Source organism: Pempheris klunzingeri, chromosome 21, assembly GCF_042242105.1.
Source record: "Pempheris klunzingeri isolate RE-2024b chromosome 21, fPemKlu1.hap1, whole genome shotgun sequence".
Classification (NCBI taxonomy): Eukaryota; Metazoa; Chordata; class Actinopteri; order Acropomatiformes; family Pempheridae; genus Pempheris; species Pempheris klunzingeri.
Window position 1 is genome coordinate 873,969 of NC_092032.1, and position 22,102 is coordinate 896,070.

The 22,102-nt window shown below is 43.6% G+C and overlaps 1 protein-coding gene across 1 annotated transcript in view; it reads right to left on the reverse strand.

The window, feature by feature from the left end:
• The window catches only part of itprid1 (ITPR interacting domain containing 1), a 31,673-nt gene extending 10,181 nt beyond the window's left edge, over positions 1-21,492 (reverse strand). Inside the window, exons 1-11 of the mRNA XM_070853318.1 lie at positions 21,381-21,492; positions 20,566-20,620; positions 18,644-18,681; positions 15,300-15,353; positions 13,337-13,385; positions 11,089-11,166; positions 10,779-10,981; positions 7,941-8,452; positions 6,915-6,975; positions 6,085-6,197; positions 3,436-5,907 (exon numbers count right to left, since the gene is read on the reverse strand). Of these exons, the coding sequence (XP_070709419.1) occupies positions 3,436-5,907; positions 6,085-6,197; positions 6,915-6,975; positions 7,941-8,452; positions 10,779-10,981; positions 11,089-11,166; positions 13,337-13,385; positions 15,300-15,353; positions 18,644-18,681; positions 20,566-20,620; positions 21,381-21,492 (3,747 nt within the window). The remainder of the gene's footprint in view (positions 1-3,435; positions 5,908-6,084; positions 6,198-6,914; positions 6,976-7,940; positions 8,453-10,778; positions 10,982-11,088; positions 11,167-13,336; positions 13,386-15,299; positions 15,354-18,643; positions 18,682-20,565; positions 20,621-21,380) is intronic.
• Between the last annotated feature and the right edge of the window lie 610 nt (positions 21,493-22,102).

Below are 22,102 nucleotides of genomic sequence, written 5' to 3' on the forward strand. Positions count from 1 at the left end.
ACATGAATGGGACAAAACTAATGCGCTCATATGTTATTGGACTGAATTGACCAAATTCTGATGATTAAATCATCCAACCACCCACAATCATCGGGGTCAGTGATGCTCAACAAAATGTGTTCACTGTCTTGGTCACTCCTTCTCCAGTCATTGAGTTTGGGCAAAACGCTTTTCCAGTGTGCATCACCTGGAGCTTTGTGGTGAAGAGGGAGCTGAGTCATCAGTTCTGCGTAATGACCCAAAGAAAGAGATCAGGGATCCAAGCAGCCTGAACGAGATTCCTCCTCTGGGTGTTTGGGCTCAGCCTCAGAGACCAGTTGAGGAGCTGAGATGGGGGGCGGACATCCAGAGGGAGCTGGATAGATGGATGGATGGATGGATGGATGGATGGATGTATGGATGGATGGATGGACGCACAGACGGACGGATGGATCAACAAGTGGATGGATGATGGCTGAATAATGGATGGATAATGGATGGATGATGGATGATAGCTGGATGATGGATGGATGGATGATAGATGGGTACATGGCTGGTTGGTTTTACTGGAGGCTTGTGGCCCCCAAGGCGCTACTTCAGAAAGTTGGAGATCTGCCTCTGGATATCAACGGGTGCTCCAGCAGGCCATCCCCCGAGGTCTGCAACCTTGGTGTCATCCTAGACGCCTCAGTCAGTTTCCAATCCCACATCCAGGGACAGGAAGAGACTGGACAGACTGGTGAGGAGGGCTAGCTCTGTCCTAGGAGGCCTGCTGGATTTAGTGGAGGTGGTGGGCAGAGCCGGCTCTAGTCATAATGGTGCCCTAGGCGAGATGCGCACCGATCACTCGCCCCGCGCCCGGGGGCGTCTCTCGGGGGGGGGGGGGGGGGGGGGGGGGGGCGCCACTCGTGGGGGGGGCGCCACTCGGGGATGCAAATTATTACCGGCAGCGCCCCTCCAGCAGCTGGTGCTCTAGGCGACCGCCTATACTGGCGCAATAATTCATCACTTCATCCATTCTACTACAGTGCAATCTCTTTGCTATATTTACTGCATAGCTTTTTTATTCTATTTATATTATATTCTACTTATATAGTCACCTGTTGTTTAACTTATCTTTGCACTGTTGTTCTTGTTCTTTGCTGCTGCAAATTTCCCCAATGTGGGACGAGTAAAGGTTTATCTTATCTTATAAAATCCATCACCCAGTCTGCCTTTTTCCACCTCAAAAACATCTCCAGGCTCCAATCATCACTTTCAGACTCCTCCACGCCCTCATAACCTCCCGTCTTGACGATTGCAATGGAGTCCTGTCTGGGGTTCCCAACAAAGTCCTCAACAGGCTCCAGTACGTCCAGAACTCAGGACATGGTGCGGGTGAGGACCCTGGCAGCACATCACCCAAACCCTTATCCACCATTATTATTATTATCATCACTGTGTATAAAACTGGACTGAATGAGACAGCACTGTAGTGAATTATCAGACACACCAGAAGCACAATCATCTGAACACATACCCTTTGTGATGGTGAAGTCCATGAATAGATGATGGATTGCAAATGAAATGTAATTCTTGTCTGATAAAAACTGTTTGTGTGAACAACTTATTTATGGGCTCATTTTTGGCTCATGTATCCTTGAAGACAGAAGGCACCACTGAAACGTTTCTCTGCAAGGGAGATAAAACAAACCTTTGTCTTTTCAGTATTTCAATATAAATTCACCACACAGCTCATTTGGGTGTCATTTGTGGATGTTACTGAATTACATTGAACTACAGAGAAAAAACACACAAGAATGGAGAGTATAAGACAGAATGAAGAGAGAGCTCCACAAGCTCCACATGCAAATGCAACATTCATATGTTAATACGGTCCTTGCTTTGAAATCTCAAGAACTATGGTAACATGACAACAAACATACAGTATTTCTGATGACACTGATGGCCACTTTTATTTTCACACAGGACATCACTGTTTGCATTGTCATCATAAAGTAGAGATTTGATGGATGTCTCAGTCAGGTTAGATCTTTACAAACACGGACCTCAGACCTCCCTCAAATCCACTGCACTTCACTAACAGCTGTCTGTGTGGATTCCTTCATCAATTATTTTGATCTGTGGTATCAAGTCGTTGTCAGCAGACGTTTTCCTCCCATCATCTGCACATCATCGGCATCAGAGAAGACACAACAGATCTTTTGACACATAACAGGATTTAGCAGTTACTGACCTTATGTGCTTCCCAAAGCCCACTTTCTGTTTGTGTTATGACAAAAGTATGGTGGCCATGACAGCTGAATGCACTGCAACTTAACAAAGTTACAACATGCAAAACACATGCAAACAGATGAATCAAAAGCAAACTAAGACATCAATTTGATCAGTCATTCATTTTTCACAAAACATGCTATAAACACAGAGCCGGACTACAATCCAGAAAAGGACAGTGGAAGTGTCTAAAGTGGACAGTAGTGCTGGACACAACGTGGGCACGCTTGTTATTGAAAGTAACTGAAGTGAAATCCCTGTATCATGCATTTATATATGTGCTGCTCTATTGTGTGCTGAACGCACCTCACAGGACCTTGCAGAAGAAAAAACTCTCGTCAATCATTTTAATTATTGCTGAGGAGTTTTTGTGTTTATGACAGATCTTTGCCATACAGTTCACCAGTACTGACAAATGGTGTGTCGCCTGCATAACAAGCATATATGGAATGAACCAAATCAGATGAAATCTATAACTTATGGCAGTAACATCATTGGACAAACACATCAGGAGCACTGGTTAATGACAACAGATGCTCACAGGGAAGCTGTCTTCATAATATTACATCATGTTTATTCTCTGTGACTTGTGGCACATATTAGGCATGAACTAATAGGCCGATTACTAAACATCCACAACCCTGTGTGTAACTGATTTTGATTACTTGTCCAGCACAGTAGGAAAATTCCCACGCTGCTCACTGTATACATATACATATACAGCAGTGATGACACATCACTGTAGCTGTTCTCATGTAGACATTTTTCTGTTTCTATAGTCAACATAACAAGTACAAAATTTGATCACAGCTTATTAAAACCATTATTTTACGATTTTACGAAGTAGCCAAAACTGCATGTTAAAGAAAGCAGACATCGATATTCAAAATGAGTTAGAAGAAACAAAAGGTTGTCATATTCAAGAACTACCATTGAGAATCTGTTATCCCATCTGACATATATTGACACTGTATCACACAATAAATGTCTGCAAAATGCCTCTAAAGTGTATTATAAATGTGACTTCTGAGTCTAAAATGTTTCCAGTGGACATTGAGACCCAATAGACCACGACTGAACCAATCACAAGCAGAATGTGACACACTGGGAAGCTACCCAAGTCAATGTGAGTAAATAAATAATGTGACATGAGGAGACAGTGTGCTGTGTGGTATTACTCACAGGGACGTTTCCCACAGTGCGCTCCACGTTATAATTCCTCTGAGTACAGCAGGTACACTTATGGTCACAGGAGCAACAGCATGCCATGCTGGCTGTCTCATTGCCTTTTGTCCAAAGATTCTTCTCATCTTCATTTCCAGTCCTGTCCACCTCTTCTTCCTCATCAGGCCACAGCCCTTTATCCGCAGAGGCGGACACAGTGCGGTCATTTCTAGCCATCCCAGGGAGACAGTCATGTGACTGCCAGTCATTAGACAGCAGAGGGCAAGATGGAGATGAAGAGGAGATCAGTGTAGGTCTATGTGTAGTCTGTGAGGCACTCGTGGATACAGTCACCTGGTTCGGGACAGTATGAAGAGCCCCATCCGATAAGTTCTTCTCCTTGAGAGTGTTTTGTTGAATATGCAGGTCTGTCCATGACTGTACAGCACGGAAAGGAGTGGAGGTGTCCAAAGGGAGTATACCAGGGAGAAGGGTGCGCTTTGCATCAGTCGTGTAGGGAACATCCTTCCTGTGGACAATATGAGAAGTTAGAGATGAAGACATCTGGACAGAAACAGAGCGGTTTGATGGCTTAAGGTCTGAGGTTGCAGAGGGGGTTGGAAATGGAGCTGGATTCAAGCAGGAGGATCTATCTGAGGAAGCAGTTGCATTTCTGGAGAAGTGATCACTGTCCATTGTTGTGAATGTCAAAGATAAAGGCAAGTCTCTGATTGTGGATGAAAATGAATGCAGGCCTCTGGGTCCAGCTGCATTCTCAGAAGGTCCATCTGCAAATTCATGGCTGTATGACACTTCAAGCGCAGGGGATGGATTGGAAACCTGGATGGGTTCTGCCCAATAGACTCGCTCCTCAGTATCAAGCTGCAGAAAAAAGGCATCCACGTCTTCATTGTCATCTTCTGAGCCATCCACTGAGGTTTGAAATATCAAGTCTAAGCTCTCAATTTGGATTGCATCCCTTTCATCTTGGCTGTCTGCCTCTCCATCATGTAAAACTAGACTACTTTTAGGTGACTCACTTTCTGTGCCATTAATTTCCACTGGAGAGACTTTACTTAACTCTTCCGGTTTGGTTTCAGTTGAAAGCTCATTCTGCAAACTACAGGAAGGGACCTGTGGCTCTATTTCTGTTTGGTTCCATACTTCCTTAGAGAGTAATCGAGAACCTGCTGGCAGACCATCAGAACTCTCTGGGTCTGAAAGGTAAACAACAGCCTCTCGAGTCTGCACAGCATCAGTGTGTCTCTCACCCTCATCCTCCCCTTGTAAATCCAACGAAAGGTGATCCATCTTACTATGAATAACATGTTGGACAGGGTCTGTATTATCATCATGGTTACATGGTTGGGTCACCTGGTCACATGGTGTGTCCTGTTTGGGGACAGAGCGCTCTGTCAGGTCAGCTGGATCAATGAGACAATCTGGATCATGTGATTGTGGTGACAAGGCAGACTGACAAACTGAGATAGAAGGGCTAGGAGAAAGGCTGGACAGTGGGACACAACCCCTCTCCAACCTGGAAGAGTCCAGAATGATAGAGGGTGGGGCTAAAGGATTGTCCTCGTCCAACTCAGAGAGAGTGGGGGGTGATTCTTCCTCTTTCATTTGTGTGGTGGTCAGTGGATCAGACAGGCCTGTTCCTCCTGAGTCTGTTTCACTGTTTACTGGACTCTGTGAGAGGGACTCGATTGATGGGGGGGTCACTAATGGGCATGGGCAATGAAAATCAGGAGGGGCAGAGGGAGGTAAATAAAGGGAAGAGGGAAGCAGAGACAAGGAGCCGCTAGAATCAGGGGGGGAGTTTGCATGTAAAGCCACCTGAGTCTGTTCTGACTGTGTGTTCGTTGGACTCTCACAGCAGTCAGACTCTAAAGAAGACATTGAATAGGATGCAGAAAATTGACAATCAAAATTTGGAGAGGCAGAAGGAGATGAAACAGATGGAGGTACACTTGAAAAAGTGGAGTATGTTGTGCCTTCACAGTCATGAGAAAGAGTAGAGAGGTAGGGGGACGGAGCGTCCTCGCCATCATTTATCTCCTGTGAGACTCTAATCAGTGAAGTGGGTTGTATGGGGGAAGATGTTAAAGACTTAAAGGAGGGAGGAGAAGGGAAAGTTGGGCTTTGGGAGTGATTCATGTTTTGTAACTCAAGTGAGGAAGAGCAAGAAGGAAGGTTCTCGCACACCAATTCAAGCAATGAACCAGGTGGACACAGATCCTGGTCTGGTGGTGTTTCTGTCTCTGGAATTCTCAGGTCTGATTTTGGGACGCACAGCATACCAGGAGATGGGGAGGGGACAAAGACTAAAGAATGCTCTGGTGGAGGATAGGGTGAGGAAGGGAGACATTTGTCAACACCAGAGGAGGGCAGAAATGGGGACAGTGGGAGAGATGGGGAGGTGTGAGGAGGAGAAGGAGAAGGGGAGCCTGGCCTCTCACTGCTCCCTCCGGACAGGCCTGATGGAGCCTGCAACCAAACAGACAGACAACACAGACCGTCAAACATGAACCGCTATTTGTACACTGTATGTACTGCTGTCACATTCTAGTCAGTAACTTAAGCGGCTATGGTGATTTTGCTTTGCACTCCAATTAAGCTGGGGGCTTTTGAGAGAAGTAAGCATGCATTAGTATGTGAGGATACCTTGATGAGATCAGGCCCTGGTGATGCCTGCTGACAGAGGGGGGGAATAAATGGCTCTTCTAGAAAGCCACTGCTGTCTGACTGGCAGCTGTTGGTCCGTATCACTCCCCACTCTGCTCACACACACAAGGAGGGGAGGGAAACAAAAGGCAGACGCAACAGTGCATTAAAATCATTACTTAACAACAGCCGGTAGATCCAGCCCAAAGATACCAACAACAGGGCAACAGTCCAGTCTTTTGGGAAAGAAGCACATGAGATGATATCGTTTTATATGTGTGTGCCCTGTACAGAGATGAATCCAAGGTCTGTGTGGAGGTTAGGACAGACTGGAAACAGGGAAACCTGCTGGTCTGACTGTCCTTAAAGATGCCTCCTAATATCAACAATTTTTCATTACAGGTTACATAATTAACTTGTAATTTGTTTTTGGTGCTGCTACTGTGCATTATACTGTAGTCCTGCAGCTGAGGGAGACAGAAAGTCAGGAAAAGCCAACAGGCGCTTCTTTGATCAAACATTGGTACTGCATTTCCAAAACCAACATCATTAAGACTGACATAATCGAAAAACGCCAACTGGTGAAGCTCACCTTCCTAACCGCTTGCACTGACAAGAACAGGTCTAAACAGCAGTGATCCAGATATGAAAATGACCAAAGCCTCTGATGACTTTGCATTTCTGCATCATGGTAGATACAAACTGTATGCAAAAGAATGATGTATTCTGTATGTGTATGTGTATGTGCCCATGCATTGCATATCTAATACTCTCCAAAGCCTTCAAGTCTCAGATATTTGAAGTTTGAGGATGAAAATGTTTGATTGTACTTGAATTTTCTGCTCCTCCCATGTAGATCCCTGCAACACTACTTTCATCAAAACTGTGGACCTGGAATGAGATATGAGACAACATTAATTTGCTTTGCAGGAAGGTTAACTACAGCAGCTGTAAAAATGGAAAACATTAGACTATACCCTTGAGCTGATAAGCTTATTGCATTTTATGGTCTACAAAAGCTCCTTGATAAACCATAATATGATAAATAAAATGATGTTCACTCTCTGTTCATACAGAAATACAGAAGATTCAGTCAGGATTGGTTCATTCAACCCTTTAATCATTTATGGCTGTTGGATTTAAAAGCATTGCATATTAAGGAATGCCTCTCATATTGTTCTCCTCTCTCACATCAACCCTGTCCTCTTGTAACTGCCTTCATATGAAGCAAACATGTTTCATACTTTTAGAGGACCCGCAGTGTTCACTGGTAACATTTAGTTCTAATTCGGGAAATGTAATGTCTTGGTCTTGTACCACAGTGAAAAGTATTAGTGAGGAGGTCAACAAAGCACAAAGAACATGACATAATGATGCTAAAAACTGAACCACCATCCTGTCCTACACTTAACTACATGAGTTGAGTTGCTAGAACAGAACCATAGAAATATGGCTCACTCTTTATTGGAACAGATACTGGATGTAAAAGAAAAATAATAAACATTGATTGAGAATGTTTTGCAATTATGAACATTTTGCATGTAGGTTCATGCAAAATGTATCATTGTTAAAAGGGCTAGTATATGTCCTCCAATATACATGTCAATATGAAGTCGTTATGAGTGCAGATCATTGGATCTGACACATTTGTACATAAATGGGGTTGGTAAGAAAATAAGAAACTCTTGTACATTTTGCTAAAATGTAGATTAAATTCATAGCAATAAAGCATCTTTCTCTGTAAAATCTGCCACAATGCATTAGAGTCTTTTGGTGAAATGTGTGGTTTGGGCAGCCTATAGAATCTGTTAAGCCATGTTCATGGGCCTGCTGTTTACAGTTGCAGTTTGACTTACCTCTTCCATTTCAAATGATTCCCTGACCTGCCCTAGGCTCCTCTTCCTCTGTGAAAATGTGCTGGCTGTCAGGGGATGACATTCCCTCAGCGCAGGGGGTCGGAGGGCTCCGTCCTGTGCTGTCAAAAACGCTGCTTGAGGCTGAGGGTCTGGACCAGCTCCTTGTTCCTCTGCCAGAGGACTCAGACACACAGACTCCAGTCCAGGTCTAACTCTTTTTAAGGGGACTTTCTTATCTCCAAGGCTGGCTGGAGGCTGGAGTAGCTCAGGTGCTGCACAAAGAGGAGAGGTTGCAGCAGATGTGGTTAGGTCCTGGCTTTTATGGTTGCGGATTTGGCTGAGTGACTTCTTTGATGCTCGTCTGAACAGCATGCCCACGCGCCTCCTCCTCTCCCGGGCCTCAGGAGGAAGGTCTTTGCCCTGCGGTCCTCTGACAGCAGAGGAGGAAGACCCCACCAAGGAGGAGAATGCTGTAGTAACCTGCTGAAGAACCTCAAGCTGTCTAAACCGATCTGAGGAGACAGACGAAAAGGCAGAAGACAAGAAAAAGTTTGACAACACATTTCAAACAGGTTCACTGGGCAGATCAGTTGATAGTCGTGGAACAAGTAACTCACTGACACCAGCGACTGTAACAGGCACAACAACCGAATCCACAAGAACGGCCAGTCCCCCCATATTGTTTGAAACTTATCAGGGCAAATTGTAAATTACTGCTACTTGTATAACAGTAATTATAGCAGCATGATTACTGATTACTATTTGTAGTTGTCCTGAACATCTGCAATGCTGCCTTCTGGAAGTTCGACATGCTCGGTTCAGATCTTCTTCCCTCTCTTCGATACCATTCAACCACACTTATCTAATAAGAATGACATTTCGATGTCATTGCTATAGATCCTGATGATGTGGATCAGTGAGTCCATGTCATCTACCACTTCGAGATGTTCCGGGAATAATGGAGCGAAACAGCAGTGAAGGGTGGCTCCTGACTGATGACCCTGCAGCCTGCTCAATGGCACTGTCGGAGGTGCGACAGGCAGAAATGCCAAGCAGGTAGAACTACCTTACCTGTGCTTACATCTGGATCAGTGAGTCCATGTCTTGCTCATTCCTTGCATACAGTTTGAGGTCATCCATGTAGAGGAGGTGACTGGTGATTGCTCCGCTTTGATGATCTGGCTGAGGGGGTTCAGGCCTATGCAGAACAGCAGTGGGGATGGTCTATCATCTTGGTATATGCCGCACTTGAGGGTAACTTGTGCTATTGGCTTTGAGTTGGCCCCCAGAGTTGTTTTCCACAGCCCCATTGAGTTCTTGCTGAAGGCTGTTAAGGTCCTGTTGATGTTGTACATTTCAAAGCATTCCAATATCCATGAGTGTGGCACTCGTAGTAGTAGGCTTTCTTGTAGTCATTCCAGGTGGGGCACAGGCTGGTCTGTCTTGTCTTGCTGTCTTGGGTGACTGCTCTATCGACCAGTAGCTGTCCTTAACTCCCCTGGTGTTGCTCTCAATTCCTCTCTGGGCCTTGCTCATGTATTGGGCCATGTGTCTACTCATCTTAGCTGCTATGATGCCTGACAGGAGCTCCCATGTTGTCAAAAGGTAGATAACTGACCAGTTGTTTCCTGTTTCCAGTTAGGGGGTAATGCTCTCTGTGGCTTATGTTGTTCATCTTGTAGCCAAGCATCTCTGGGATCACTGTTGCTGTGATATATATATACAGTATCAACTGATTGGTCTCAGTTATGGTCCTAGTAGTGATAGTCTGTTATGCTGCATTCACATCTTCTAGTAGACTTTCAGAGGGTTCTTTGTTACTTAGTCTTGGTGATTGGCTGTGGGGTTGCGGGGTATCCAGCTTACTCACAATCTTCAATCTTGGGTCAGCCACCCTTGTGTCGATGGAATCTCTCTCGTAAGAGCTTGTTGTTGGCGGTTGGTACCCAGTCTCAGTCATGATGTTGATATCCCCCCTCTGACCTGTCATCCTGGCTCCACATTGCTGTGACATGTTGTACCTCATCTTGGTTATCTTAGATGTTGGGTTTCGCAGTATCCATATATCCCACATAATCTGCATGTATTCACTGGGGTTACTTCTATGGCAGCATTCCAACAGATCCACACATACATACATACATACCTCTCTCTTAATTAAAGAGCTTGGTCTAGACTTGCTCTTTATGGAAAGTGTCTTGAGATAACGTTGTTATGAATTGGCGCTAAATAAATAAAGATTGATTGATTGGTTGCTTGCTTGCTTGGTTGATTGATTGATCAATTGATTAATAGTGGATGTACTTTGATTGGGCACAGTTGATTTAGTTGGCAATCTGCTGAACCAATTCCAAAACTTTTTTTTACCTACCGGCAATTTCGAACCTAAAATATGTAAATTAAAAAAAAAATCTGTTGTACTGTAAATTGCTATTGTTCTGTGTATGATTTGTGTTTTGTATATTAGATTTCAATGTACTAAAAATGTGAATATTTTTGCCACATTATGTTTAATTAACTATAACATTTACCAGAACTGTCTTTGAAAGTGTAAACTTGTTGATCCCTGTAGTTACACCTGGCTCCACATACTTTAGTGTGCTTTGGTCTACGTCTGTTATACTGGCATGGGACCCTTACTTATTTTGAAAGGAAAATGCTCCAATATACAGTATACTATTTCAAACATTTGTTTTCTTCCAAATACATGTCAGCAGTTTCCAAAATTTTGCATAATGCCCGTATTACAATTAAACATTGTCATGTGTATTGTGCAGAAACAATTTTCTGTACATTTCCGTACATAACACTGATCATATTGCTAAAAGTCAGACCTACCGCTGACATCTGGATTTTCTAGGTCCAGGCGATTCTTCTGTGCATCCAGAAACACCTGGAGGTTGATTCCTCGTGCCTGAGACTGATGATTAATGAATCTAGCTGGGATGCGTCCAGAGAGGTCAGGTTCATCACAACCAAAGCCCAGGTCCAAGAGAACCTCCTCTGGGTCATCATTCCACAGGTTCAGTATGTCCATCACACTACCCACAGAAGGCCAATGACACAGAAATTAGTATGTGTCCCTGCCATACACTAATAACCACTTCCTTCTCAAGTATGTGTGTGTGTGTGTGTGTGTGTGTCGAACCTGAATGGTACAGAGTGACCGGACGTTGCTGAGCTGAGGCTGTTCCACCTGCTGAGAGCTGGACTTGACCTGCTCCACCTGAACAGGTCCACAACAGAGGGTTCACAGTTCCAGTCATACACTTATTTTTCATGTTCCTTACGTTGGGTCTTATCTTTTCACTTCAGGATGTGTAACCTTAAATTTGCACAGACAAACTAGTTTAAGGAAAAGTTCAAAGGATCTGTAGATCATTTTCATCCGGTCCCCTCACACACCAACCTGCTGCTCCAAATACTCACTAGAGGACCACATGTGGATCAATCTGCCACTGAAAATAGTCTCCAACAAATAGATGATTTATGCAGCATTTGTTTGAAAAACATTTGCTTAAATTTACCATGACCAGGAACTTTCTGAGCCTTTGTAGAAATTGTATATTTGTGTGGCATTTTTAAAGATTTATATTTTCAGTAGGGGCCACTGGGCTTAGAGCTGACACACAGACAAGGTAACACCGAAACAGGACTAACACACAGGATGTGACCTTTGAATGGGATGTGTTAACAATAAGAAAGATGTAGATGAAGTTCAGCCATATTGAGCTGGTTGTAACGGATCATTGTGGGATAAACCCACTCATTACAGTTTGACACTGGAGTTTTAAAGATCAAACCTCAGAAGCTTTTGTGTTACTGCAACTGTGTCACACATGAGATGTTACCCAGTGTAGTAACCAAAGACTACACAACTCACTGAATTGTGGGTTATCATTTGATAATCAGCAGCCTGACTGATAAATATTGTAATAACCAATTGTAACTGACATGATCTTGAATGGACACGGTAATATTATCTTGTGATGGTGTAGCTGTCAGAAAACCTACAGCCTCCTGTTTTCATTGTATTTTTCTTCATGCACATGAACAAAGAAACCAAATGTTTAGACACATTGTTGAACAGGTCAAATTCTAAAACTGTTTGATCTGAATTGAAGATTTGTCCTCAAAATATAACAGACAGAAATGCATACATATAGTCTGGTGTACTCACATTGTGCTCCTGTTCTGTATTGATCAGAGCCCTGTCTAACCTGCTGCTGTCTTTAATCTGTTATATCATCCTTGTGCATTTAGCTGCTTCATATTTGCTGTACAGCTGTCGAGCATTGTGTAATAAGTTTCCTCTGATCCTTTCACTTGCAAACTGTGCTCTGTGCTATCCAGAGGGTGGAGGTGAGGCTTATTTGCCTGGTAAATGTGACTTGTAGTTAAATGTCTAACTATCTGGTCAGGTCCACAAGCTGTTATTACAGCCTGAACCAACTGTCAGTCAAAGACACACTGCAGTGGTAGATCACTCGTTTATAGCGTTGATATAAACCACAGAGCATTTATCTGCCCCTGGGTCATGTACCATATGATAGCAAATAAAGAACTCCGATACCTATGTCCAAGAGACAGAACTAAACATTAGAAACCAGACTTGATGCCCACACATCCAGTAACAATAGGGAAGGATTCCAGTCAGCCAAAGCCCACATGGAACAGGACGGTTAATATGATGACTGACAGCGGGGTGCATCACTCAGACACTGAGTGGAGCTGACAGGATCAACTCTCTCCCACTGGTTTTGCTGGACTGACCTGGTCAGAAACACCATTTTCAAAAGGCACAGTTTTCAGGAATATACGTTAGAATGACCTGTTTTTGCTAGGGGGTTCATTTAGGACGGTCCTATGCAATAAAGTGAGACTAGGGTTAATGTGCTGATCCAGGTAGGTTATAGCATGGATGGAGGAGATACCAGATGTTCACAGACCTCTGCCAAATGTGTTGCAGCTAATTTCAGTAGAAGTTTAAACTGTGACACAAACCTTCACTAATTCCAACCTTAAAATTAAATGTTTTCAAATGTTATGCAATATCATAAACAGTTAAACCTTAACATAAACTAAGACTTAGGTCATTTTCACTTAAAATCAACGGTATCAAAGCATCTATACAGAACTGCATATTTAACACATTTGCTATACTTCAGTGTGTGAAAGAACAGCCTCCTCCAACTTAGATTCCTCCTGTATGAATGATGTGTGAATGGGTGAATGAGGATGTGATGTAAAAGCGCTATGAGTAGTCAAAATGACCAGAAAGGAGCTATACAAATACAGACAATTTACTACTGACAGTGCTAGAATGAATTCCAGTGTGATCGAGTTCAGCCTCATCTGACACAAGATGAGAAGAAGAGGAAGAGAAGCGTCCTTACCGCAGAAAGTCCTGAACTGTCCTCACTCCCTGGTTACCATATAAAGACGCTGCAGGGGGAGAAAAGTCATGTTATCTAGATGAAGGAGGAAAGAGGGAATGTGGAGCCATAAATTAAACAAGCAGAGAGGGAAACATCAGGAAAAGAGAAGGCAGAGCACAAAGAATCATCTTTTCGATTTTATGCTGGTTGAATGTCAGTACATCCTGTCCAGGTCTGCTGTCAAGGCTCCTCGAGCTATATTAGGAAAGTGTTTCTCTCTGTCTCTGTCTCTCACCCTCCCTCTCTTCTTTTTTCCCCTGAGGGTGTTTGGGTTTTGGCAGTCGCCTCTACCTCCCTCTCCCAGACGGGGACTCCATTTGACACTGGCATGGTGTCAAGAGCATAGTGTTTCTCCCTCTCTACTGCCATACCTTATGCAATACCAAAAAAAACTCCTCCTGAATCCAGTTAACCTGCAGGCACTTCACTGAAGGATCTTCAAAGGAAAATAGCAAAAGAAAAAGACAAAAACTCTGTTAGTGCCAGTAACATTGTGGCCCACAGTGCTCTGATCCTCTTGTAATTGGTTTTTACAGGAGAGTGCACACACATGCAGAGGTAGGGGGGCTCTGGAGGGCCCAAAGAGACAGGCTCTCATCAAACCGTTAAGATAATGCAGGCCTTTGTGTAAAGTGATCTCTAACGAGTTGAATCTGACCTGCTGAATTTACAGAGGACATGTTGGCAGTGGAAATGGCTTTGTTGACATTGGGGCATGCACTCCTTTTCACTCACTGAAAAATTCAGAAGCTTCGACTTTTCACATTTTCCCAGATTTTGTAAGTATAACAGTGGGGCACAAGACATCTCTTACTTCACCTAAAACTCCTTTCTCTGTGTATATGAACTGAAGGTTTCCATGTAAGGTGTATACTGGACCACAACTAGCTCAAACTAGTTGTGATACTGTATATCAAGCCAGAGATCTACATGTTTGACATTTAAGGTGAGCACAGGGAGACTCCTCTGCAGATGAATGTGAACTGTGTCAAAAACACAACCTACCAGGACACAGTCCACAGTAGGTTTTCATTTCTCCAGATTATGTTTGTCTTTGACTTTCTAGTGAGGAGACACGGCTGAATTCACTTGCATTCAAATGTTAACTTAACGATGTTCCTCTTTGTTAGTCTGTTAGTTTAAACAGTGAATAATGACAGAGAGACTTTGGGACCAGTCAGTATGGATATGAAATTCATCTCAGACAGGAGCTGCAACAGTTTGCTGAAGGGTTCATTAAAGTTCTGCATATCTCAGAAGATGCCTCTTTCAATCCATACATCCTGATACTGTTTAGCTTCTGTCTGGACTCCAGATCTTGTTTTTCAAGTTGGTACTGAAGACAAATTTGATCAGTTGGGGTGAAACCTGTCCTTCAACTCCCCCACTGAAAAATAGCCTTCCATCATACTAAAGAGTTCTGAACTGCCTGTGGAAGCAACATCAGCAGATGGACTGTGTTTTGGAAGCTTCAGGAAATTAGTTTCTATGGCTAAGCAGCTATGCAAAAGCCTCATATCATCTTACGCAATGCCAAGTGTGAAATCTCTGTACAAAGGCCTGTAGACACGTACCATCAACACAATGATCAAAATAGGTGAATAAAACACTTCTTAATATCCCGTTATCATCTCTATGTATGCACACCCAAACAGACCCCGACAGAAAGTTTTTCTTGCTCATGTGGGGATTCCTGAATCCTTAATGTTGAATTCCTGAATCGTTGGGTCTCTCTCCAATTAAAGAGTTTGTTATACCGGGGCCATACAACAGTCAAACTGCCCTCCAGCTCTCTGTCTCTCTGCTGGTGTTCGCACATACACACTGATATTTAACTCGGTGCCTTGTGTGCCAGACCGTGCCTGTAAAGATTCCCTGCTGAGAATGTCACCGTACAAGGCCAGGATAGGAGGCTGTTTACCTTCTACACCCAGGGCCAGGTCATCGTCACTGCTGGGGTTCCTCCTCAGTGGCTCTGTACAGGATACAAAACACAGAAACATGAGAACCACACAATACTATGACAGACAGCAAAACAACTTTCCAGCAGAATCGGCTCATATCCATAGAACACATCCTGGAGAGATGAAGAGACTAATCTCCTCTGGACTGGTATGTACCATGTTACATGCTACACGCTATGATAAATGAATGTATAGTCAACACAAACATATCGGTAACATAGAGTTCAAATGAATAAATTGTAGAGATGCCTCACAACTTGCATACAGTTTAGTTCACCTTTGATTAGAAAATTAATTAAAGCAAACTATTTCAACACAAGTTGGTCAGCCCTGCTGTTGTGGTGCATAACAGTCACGATATATAAAGAAGGAGAAAAAACAAACAGCTACTCATGAAAATAAAATTCCTTGAGCTTGTTCAGCTCCAGGTTGTTCTGACCACACCAGGGGGCCGGTGATCGTTGCATCGTCTGTAGACTTCAAGAGTTTACAGACACTCTCCTGAGGTGAGTCATTGGTGCAGATGGCACACATCCCTGGTTGTCCAGATGTTCCCCAGCTTCCCTTGCTGCCCGGGATCTGTTAGGTGATCCACAGGCGGGGGCTGGCACCATGAGCTGGCTGAGTTCGGAGCAGAGGTCTTCTGGGATGCTGCCGTTGAACGCCGGGCTGAAGTCCACAAACAGGATCCTGGCCTGTGTCCTTGGGGAGATGAGGTGTTGTGTGACGTAGTTCAGTCCCATGTTGACTCATCATCCACTTTTTGCCTGGCAGACAAACTGCAGTAGGCCTGTGATGTCCTTCAGGTGTTTCAGCAGCAGTCTCTCTCTAAGGGTTTCATGAGCACAGAGGTGAGGGAGACAGGCCTGTAGTCATTTAATCCTGTGATGGAGGCTTTCATGGGGACCAAGATGATTGTGCAGCGTTTGAAGTAGGAGGGGGCTTCACACAGCTCCAAGTTCTGCCAGGGGATGGGGGCCAGCTGGTCAGCGCAGACAGCGCAGGAGAGGCACACCCTTCAGTGGGTGGGAGTAATGGGGTGCAGATGGTTGTGTGATCAGGGTGAGCAGGGTGAGTGTTGGCTTATCAAAGCTGCAGTAAAACACAGGTCACAACGTGCAGGCTTTTCCACCCAGATACCTTTTAGATCAGAGGAGCAGTGTGTTCCTGGCCCGGTTGTACAGGCCCCTCTTCTATAGGCTAGTTTAACTACTGAATACTTTGATTTCTCTCAGTCAGTCAAGATTTATTTTTATAGCACTGTCCACAAAACTGAGAACACTTGACACATTACAAACTACCACACACACACTACTGTTGTCTCTCACCATGAGAGAGCAGCTCACAAGCTGCACAGCAGGGAGACAACAGAGATGGACCGCAGCAACGCAGAGCAGCATATAAGCTGCTTCTAGCGGCTAGCTTCTTAGTGTTAGCCAGCATGGTAGTGCAGAGATATGGAGCCACCCACGTATGGAATCAGATTTGTTTCAAAAGTTTCAAGCAAAACTTATTAAAAGTCAATCAAAATAAATGGATTTGAGAGAGAAAAAAATGAACTCAAGCAAAAAATTATAACCTTCAAAATAAAAAATGTCTCTTGAAAACATCTTTTATTTTGTTCAAGGATGTAGTTTTGCTCTCGCCCTCTCTCTCTTTTGGTTACGCTTCTGGCTTTTTCGTTTGCGCTGCCAGATTCTTTGTTTGAGTTTTGACACAAACCTATCGCGTGGGCAGGCTCTTTCAAGGGCGCGTTCCTATTGGCTGTGACCCGGAGGTTGTTCCCCTGTTTGCTTGAATTGACTCCTGGGGATCACTTTAATCTTGAAGCAGTTGCTTGTATGCCCCCCTATGCTTCCTCTTCATGCATGCCTTGCATGGCGAATGAAAGATTCTTTCTCCCAAAAAAAAAAAAAGTTAGAAAAAGTTCAAAAAACTTTATAGATCCCCAATCTGATTCCATACCCACGGAGCATCACTCTGGCTTTTCAGAAATCTCAAGGTGATATCACTGAGGCTATGTCCACAGATCATTATCAATAGTATTGAATTATTCAAGCACAGGGTAACACAGTGACATTGAGGAGGAACTCACATGAATAACATAACATTTCATTTGGTGCCTATCACCTGTGCTGAAGGGTTAACTGACTCTTGATAGACTGTTGAGTGGCAGAATGGCCAGCCACCTATGTTAAAGGCTTTCTGTGGTCAAACCTTCAGAAACTTTCTAGACTGTAACATTGTAAAACTGCTTTTAAAGGTCAAATGCACTTTTCTGCAACATCTTTTCATCATAAGCGTGTGTCCTAGGCGTATCTACAGACTGCCACGGTTCTGTGGGGATGACAACACTGCATACAGCCCTCCGTCACTGTGGTCTGAGTGACTTTCAGTAGTAGAACACAGCATTATCTCTAATGTCTAAAGCTCTATTTTGGCCTCAAACAAACCCAACACTCTGGGCAAAGGTAGTCCTGCCTGAGTGGCAAACAGCCGAGCAGAGCACCTGAAGGTGTGCGTGTGTGGGGGGGGGTGAGTGGCCAGAGGCATAAAGGGAAATTTGCCGTTTCCATGGTTTTCTAAACCACCATTTGCATGCTGTTTGAATGGGCTGACCTGAGGGCAGGATGGGGGATGTGTAGGTTACATAATACACACTGCTTAACAACAACATGCATAAATTCATCAGAGTGTGGCCTTTGATTTCACATGGCCACATTCATTTTCAGCCACATTAATTCAGACAGAAAATTCTGATTTCAGTCTTATGGGAAGGAAAGTATTCAGCACTCCTCAACCAATAACAGGCTAACTGTAGTCAGGAAAAAAACATGTCTTGGCAAAGGGTATTCAAATGAGTAAATAAATGATAAAAGAAATCAATTCATTTCTTTGAGTAAAGCAGCAGGAATATAATCTGTTGACCACATCACAGTGTGTTTCACTGCACAACAGACACTGTACAAACTGCACATTAGCTCCTGTAACTCCTGTGTTCTCTCATGCTCACTAACACCTCTGTGACATAATATATGCAGCCTAAGTATTCATCCTCTCCTCCACAGGTTAACGGGTCGAGATCTCAGCTATTCATTACTGGACTAGAACTGTGCACAACGGTCCACTCACTAAGAGCTCACTAGACCTTTACAGAAGTGCTCTAAACCAAACAGATTGTTGTACTCACCATCATGTACCACTGAATCACACAAGGGAGAAGACACTATGAGACTGACATGAGGTAAAGGCGACACAGTTCCACAGTGAAAACAGAGAGAAAGATTTCCATCAGATGTACCTGCAGCTTCCCGCAGTGGCTCATGCTTTGCATCTTCCCTGCAAACACAGGTCACATCTTATCAGAAGGAGGGACAGAGTACAAGAAAGCACTCACACACACACTCACACACACACACACACACACACTTGATGTTGGCACTATACTGTGATACTACCAGAGGTGGGACCAAGTCATTGTTTTGCAAGTCACAAGTAAGTCTCAAGTCTTTGCCCTCGAGTCCCAAGTCAAGTCCTGAGTCAAGACAGGCAAGTCCCGAGTCAAGTCCCAAGTCAAGACTGACAAGTCTCAAGTCAAGTCCCAAGTCCTCCATTTGAGTTTCAAGTCCTTTTGAGTCTTCATTTTCATTGTACGCTATATTAATAATATTTTCACTATTTTAACTTAATATGAAGTACATTTAAACTAAACTAGATTTGATTAGGTTTGCTTACGTTTTGCTGCTGACAGCAGTCTGAACCTAGTCGAGCCGAGTAGCACTAGTGAATTGGCAATTATGCCGCTTTCCACTAGCGTTACTGTGGTACACTGACTAAGCACCTCATACAATCCCGCTTCAAAAATCCCAAACCATCCTTTTACAATATAAGTATGAGCAAGGGAATTAACCCGCTGTGGATGCATATACCTGTTGGCGCTAGTGACGCTATCAGTGAGTTACAGCTAGCAGTTAAATTAGTTAGCCTATAAGCTAGTGTTAGCTTAGTTTTCTTTGTGCAGCTTCAAATGTCGAACAAAGTTGGAAGTTGTTGCGTCTCCATCCGTAATCTTCGACCCGCATGTTTTACATACTGCGATTCGTTTTTTGTTGACCACCTCGTAGTTTTTATACCCAAACGAAACTATCTTTGGTATCATTTTTGCCAACTGGCGCGCTGCTTTATCCGCTTCATTGGTTGTCCTGTAATTTGATTGGTTGGATGCTGTCGGATCAAAACAACGTGGATCTAATTTGATTGGATGTCGGGCCGACAGCGCGCTTGCTCAGGTACGCGCACGCACACACGCACACACACACACACACACACACACACACACAGATATAGATATATAGTGGTCCATGTCAACATACTTTTTAATCTTTGGGTTTGGGGAAAGTAGCAAGTCTTTTCAAGTCAAAAGGGTCAAGTCCAAGTGAAGTCACGAGTTACTGATGTTAAAGTCCAAGTCGAGTTGCAAGTCTCTTTACATTTTGTCAAGTCGAGTCTAAAGTCATCAAATTCATGACTCGAGTCTGACTCCAGTCCAAGTCATGTGACTCGAGTCCACACCTCTGGATACTACCATACCATATTGTATAATATCTCATGTAAATCCATGGTTCTGTGTTTACAGTGCTAATCACAAGGTGTCAGTCAGATGAAGATATCAAAAGTCTTCGATTCTTTTATCAATTATGATGAAAATTCCATTAATACATGAATTTGATCAATATTTCATACAAGCTAATGCAGTTCTGAAGTGTCCCTCTCTGCCTCTCTGTCCCCCCCTGCCACGTTCCCTCTTCTCATTCATTGTCACTCTGTCCACCACATGATCTCAGACTTCCCCAGCCTCCCTCATGTGCCGGCAGTAACAGTCAATGTAGTCAGCTGAACATGTCATATATTATTGTCAGAATAAGTTAGGCTGCTAGAACCCTTTCTCCCAGAAATGACATGAATGTATATATTATTATCTGCAGAAGCAGGGCAAGGTTTTAGATTAAGGTTGTTGTTGCTGTTAAAAATCCCTCTAACATGATACATAACTTATTATGTTAATTAGTATATTACATATATATGTGTTAATAACACCATAAACACATTTTTATAAGACTTTGATAAATACTTCAAATCAAATGTGTCTCTTATCAGAAGTTAGTTGGAAGCTGTGTAGATCTTGTATTTCCTAGCAGCCTGTATAACCATGTAGACACTCACTCAGTGACAGGGCTGGTGAGCCATCTCCTGACGCTGTCCTCCTCGCTCAAACTTCCTGTGGTTGACATGATGCAAAACATTATAATGAGGCCTGTAACAAGAAACTGTTGATTGCAAACAACACAAAGTGACCGAATCAGGAAGCTTCCATCGACAGCCGACCACTGACATCTCATCTGATGGGCTTCACTCTTCAGCCAGTGTCCACCACTGAATCCTGACATAGTGAAATCATTTGCTCCTCAGTTAGTTACTTGTATGTGACAGATTTGTGATGGGTCGATGCCTCCTTTTAAAATGATGACGTTTTACAGGATAACCCCTCATTTATACAAATATACGTAGAGTGTCTATGTGAACAAAGAGGACATCACAGTGACTATAGCTGCAGTCAGATGTGCACTGATGTGAGCTCTACACCTTAAAGAGTGTCAGTTCATTACAGGTAGCTTTAACATCAATGACACCCCTGCTTTTCCCAACTCTCTTAGCCTGAATCGTCGTTGGGTAACTTATCACTGAGGTGATGTCACCGTGTCACCAGATCAGACTGAGTACAGTAAAATCATAATGAATAGACGTGTGCTGTAAAAATACCGCCAAAAGTTGCAATAAAGCAGAATTCTTTTGAAATGCCTTAAAAGAAGCCAGTGTCATATCATCATGGCATCATGACATGACCGACACTAAGAAAAAGACATGTTACTGTCAGTGTTACGACTTTACTTGTGACACAGAAGTGAATGGGATTAACACCACCAGTGACAGGCTGTGGTGTACATTTACTGCTGAGTACATTTCCATCACTTTCATACCATGAGCCTGGTGGTCCGGAGCTGCGGTGGACTCAGGTAGGTCCATGTGGCTCCAGTGGACCCTGGATGCCACAAGATTGGCCCTCTTGGCCCCCACCCTTTCAGACGTCATAGGAACTATGGAGATGATCAACAGCTCATCAAATGATAAGCAAAAGATGCACAAAAAACCCCAACAGAAAGCCCCCCCCCCCTGAGCCTGAGTTTGGTCTACACCTGCTCTTTATGGAAAGCGTCTTGAGATAACGCTGTTATGAATTGGTGCTATATAAATAAAGACTGATTGATTGATTTGATTGCTTGATTGATTGATTGAATAAACATCAGACACCTTAGCACACAGCTCTTACCTGTGGAGGTGGACTTCCTGGCCTTACATTATGTGATCGCTGGTCCCAGCTGAATTCCTCCAGAGCAGGAGTTCACAAGCAGAGCAGTGCAGACAGCAGGTCTCATTCAGCTGCCGTCCCGCTCTGTAAACATGTCAGAGAGAAGGAGGGACATGCAAATGACCTGGAGAGACTTCTGAGCCATACAAGGGAACATCGCTTCCTGCTCTTCTTATCAGTGTCTGCCTGCCTCAGGGGAATATTTATACCTGTTTTTCAGGAAGTGTCTTCATGTTCCTGGAGCACGCATGGATGATGATAATGATGATAATCGATACTACTGATAAGCTAGAGAGAATGAACACAGTTATTCTAATAGTCATTCCCCATGAT